Source organism: Leptidea sinapis, chromosome 24, assembly GCF_905404315.1.
Source record: "Leptidea sinapis chromosome 24, ilLepSina1.1, whole genome shotgun sequence".
NCBI classification, from domain to species: Eukaryota; Metazoa; Arthropoda; class Insecta; order Lepidoptera; family Pieridae; genus Leptidea; species Leptidea sinapis.
The window spans coordinates 2,010,999-2,014,556 of record NC_066288.1 but is presented as its reverse complement, the minus strand read 5'-3'; the positions used below and the strand labels follow the sequence as shown (position 1 = coordinate 2,014,556).

The following is a 3,558-nucleotide window of genomic DNA, read 5'->3' as shown; positions in this document are numbered from 1 at the left end:
AGTATTTATCTTCGCGTACAAAAGAAAACAAACAAAACTATTCCTTTGTTTCACATAGATCTCATAAATGTTCTTGATTTTCAATTCTGACAAAATATTTCTTTAATAATAGGTTTATTGTTTATATCTAAATATAAAATTAATCTATATATATATATATAAAAATGAATTTCTGTTCGTTACTCTCGCTAAAACTCGAGAACGTCTGGACCGATTTGGCTAATTTTGGTCTTGAATTATTTGTGGAAGTCCAGGAAAGTTTTAAAAGGTGAATAAATATGAAAATGCTCAGAATTAAATAAAAACAACAATTTAGTTTTTCCTTTGATGTGTCCCCCGTCGTTCAGATCAGAAAAGGAAGAATAGTTTAAAATGAACAACTAATAAGAATTGTTATATCTTTCTAACTTTCTCAGGAGGTATAAAATAAACTTAATTTAAGCTAACTATAGTTGGTAGATTAACAACAGTTGTTAACTATCTATCAGATTATTTTTATATAGAAGGATAAGTCATAAGTTTGAGAGTGACAATGAAGTACATAGGCTTAGAATGCAACGAGTTCGAGCAAATCAAACAGCCATGATATTGTCATTCGAGCTGACAAAACACCTGCCGGTGAACACACAAGGTTTAATTCACCCACCATTGACGAAGTGGCTGTTGTCATTGTGGGAAAAATTTACAATCTAAAGCAATTATTAGACATATTTTCTATTATTGCCAAATTTATAAAAAAAAATATTTTGTTTATTATTTACAGGACAACGTCTGTCGGGTCAGCTAGTATTAGATAATTTTAACGTCTAGATAGAGGCTCTTGCTTTTAGACAACCGGAAACAGACCATATTAGTTCAGAGTGCCATCTAGACGTATACGTCTAGATGGAACTAACACATTTATAAATGATCTAATATATTAATAATAATACTAAAATATTAAAAAACTTAATATCGATCATAATGGTAAATATTAAATACTATTTGGAGTTATTCACCTTTTTGAATTCGGCGTACTTATAAAATAATAAAATACACAGTTGATACTGTAAAATGTCATTAATTACTTATGATTGTTAAGTTGAAGTAAGATAAGCTAGGCATAACTTGTACAAGCACACTTCAACAAGACCACGATCTATTAATACTACGATATTCATACCTACATACATCGTTTTCATCACTAGCTGCTGACCGCGACATCGTCTGCGTGGACGTTATAAAACAGCAATAATACTATGCGTGCATCCAGCGTAACAATATGCAACTAATAATATGTTGTACTGACCTCTTGATAATATTCATGCAATTTGAATTAAATATATTTAGGCACAATTTAAACTTTGATTTAATTTTATTATATGTAATTATAAGATTAAGCTTATTAACCAGGGTACTTCTACTATTATATATTCTTTGGTCAGGATAACTAACCATTGACTAATATTTTGAATTATTTAGTAGATAAACTTCGAAACGGAGATCATTCCTACTAAGAATCAAAGTCAAATATTTTATAAACTCCAATAAGTAAGCAGTCAAACATGATCCATATTTTGAAAAGTATAATTTCTTTTGACTTTATTTGTATTAACTTTCTTTTAAAAACGTAATTTAGTGAAAAGTAAGACATTTAATGCTAATATATTACTGAATGAATATTCTGACATAATGTAATAAACCATGCAGGTACTGAAAGTAAAAACCCATTTATCATGTTCGATCAATGACCATTTGGGACAACGAAATCTTAATTCAATGCTACTTTTCAGCTCCTACGCTTAAACCCAACATAGTAGTTTAAATAATAATAAATTATAATACAATACCTCTTATGGTAATTAAAAACGAAAAATTATTTTCTTTTTATTTCTTACAAAACCGATATCAACAACCTAATTTTTTTCAAATTGCTAAATGTTATTGTAAGCTTCATTACCGATAATAATTGTATATAAATTTAGCAATTTCAAGTAGTGATATTGTTTCTCAACAATCTGTATTAGTTATCTGGTCGGGAAACGTTGCCAACAAACCTCGGCCAGCTTTATGTAACTCTGTTGTTGAAACCAAACGTGCGGTGAAATTGTTTTCTTTGTTCCCGATAATTTAATATCTACAACTCTCAATTGCATTCGTGGCAATGATAACAACATTTTATTACATTATTTTTTTTATTAATAACATCACAGTCAACAATACTTATTATAATAGATAACAAAACTTAACAAGAGATAAACTTAATTAAAAATTCTTTAGTTAAACTTATCTACGAATAAAGTTGATGGAATTATTTTCTTGTACTATGCGAAAGCATTTATTTGTGTCCCTTCTTGTGTCCCCAGTGCTTGTGGTCCTCGTGACCTCCCTTCTTGCCATGGTCATGATGATGATGATGATGCTCGTGATGACCTCCCTCATCGTGATGGTCCTTGTGGTCGTGGTGGTGTCCTCCCTTCTCGTGGTGTCCCTTCTTGCCATGCTCGTGATGGTGATGACCGCCGTGCTTGTGTCCCTTGTGGAACTCGCCGCCCTTCTTGTGACCGTGCTCCTCGTGATGTCCACCATGGTGCTCGTGGTGCCCGCCATCATGATGGTGATCGTGGAAGTGCTTCTCTTTTTTGAATTCGTCGTGTTTATGGACTCCGTGATGGCCCTTGGTTGAGTGACCCTTGTGGTAATGTCCCTCCTCGTGGTGGCCGTGTCCCTTGTGTCCCTTCTCTCCGTGGTGGTGCTCGTGATGGTGTCCGTCGTCGTGGTGGTGATGTTTCTTGTGGCCGCCGTGCTCGTCGTGGTGCCCCTTGTGTCCCTCGTGGTGATGATGACCCTTCTTGCCATGTTCATGATGATGATGTCCTTTGTATCCTTTGTGTCCCTTCTCTCCGTGGTCGTGGTGATGGTCTTCGTGATGATCGTGGCCGCCGCCCTTGTCCCATTTTCCACCGTGACCGGTAGCCGCCCCCTCCAAGTCGGCCTCCCTTTTCTGGCGGGAGAGCTCGCGACAGCTGACGTAGGCCAGCGCCGCTAGTGCGACACAACACCAAAGTAAAGTCCTCATATTCCACGTTGCAGGTTCGATCAATGCAGATGACTGATAGCTGCAACGATAACAGCTTACATTTTATAGTAAATAGTTGTTCTAGTGCTTGTGTAATTTATGACAGCAAGGTTACAACTGTGTCGTAGAGTCGAGGCACTGCATTGCGCAGAGGGACCTGTTGTCGGAACAAAACATTCGCAAAAAACGTGCTCGCTACTGGCGTCCATTGCAATGTGAACAACGCAATATTTCCCTCCAGCGGTTACTATTTGAATATACTCTTTTATTTTCATTGTTACGATCTGGCAGCGTTACTGTTACTGCCTTAAATGTGGTTTCCGATTAAAACTTTTTAAAACTCGTGTTGTTTTAAACATATACAACAACATATATATCTAAATATATATAAATCCCGTGTCACAATGTTTGGCCTCAATGGACTCTTAAACTAATGAACGGATTTCAATGGGGATTACTTCATGGAGTGCAGTTTAGTCCAACTTAAGAGATAGGATAGT

The 3,558-nt window shown here is 35.8% G+C and overlaps 1 protein-coding gene across 1 annotated transcript; it reads right to left on the bottom strand.

Moving 5' to 3' along the window:
* Positions 1 to 2,161: 2,161 nt before the first annotated feature.
* LOC126971683 (histidine-rich glycoprotein-like) lies at positions 2,162 to 3,081 on the bottom strand. Its single transcript, XM_050818075.1, has one exon. It carries the CDS (start codon positions 3,056 to 3,058, stop codon positions 2,318 to 2,320), a length of 741 nt encoding a protein of 246 aa, XP_050674032.1. The 5' UTR covers positions 3,059 to 3,081; the 3' UTR covers positions 2,162 to 2,317.
* Between the last annotated feature and the right edge of the window lie 477 nt (positions 3,082 to 3,558).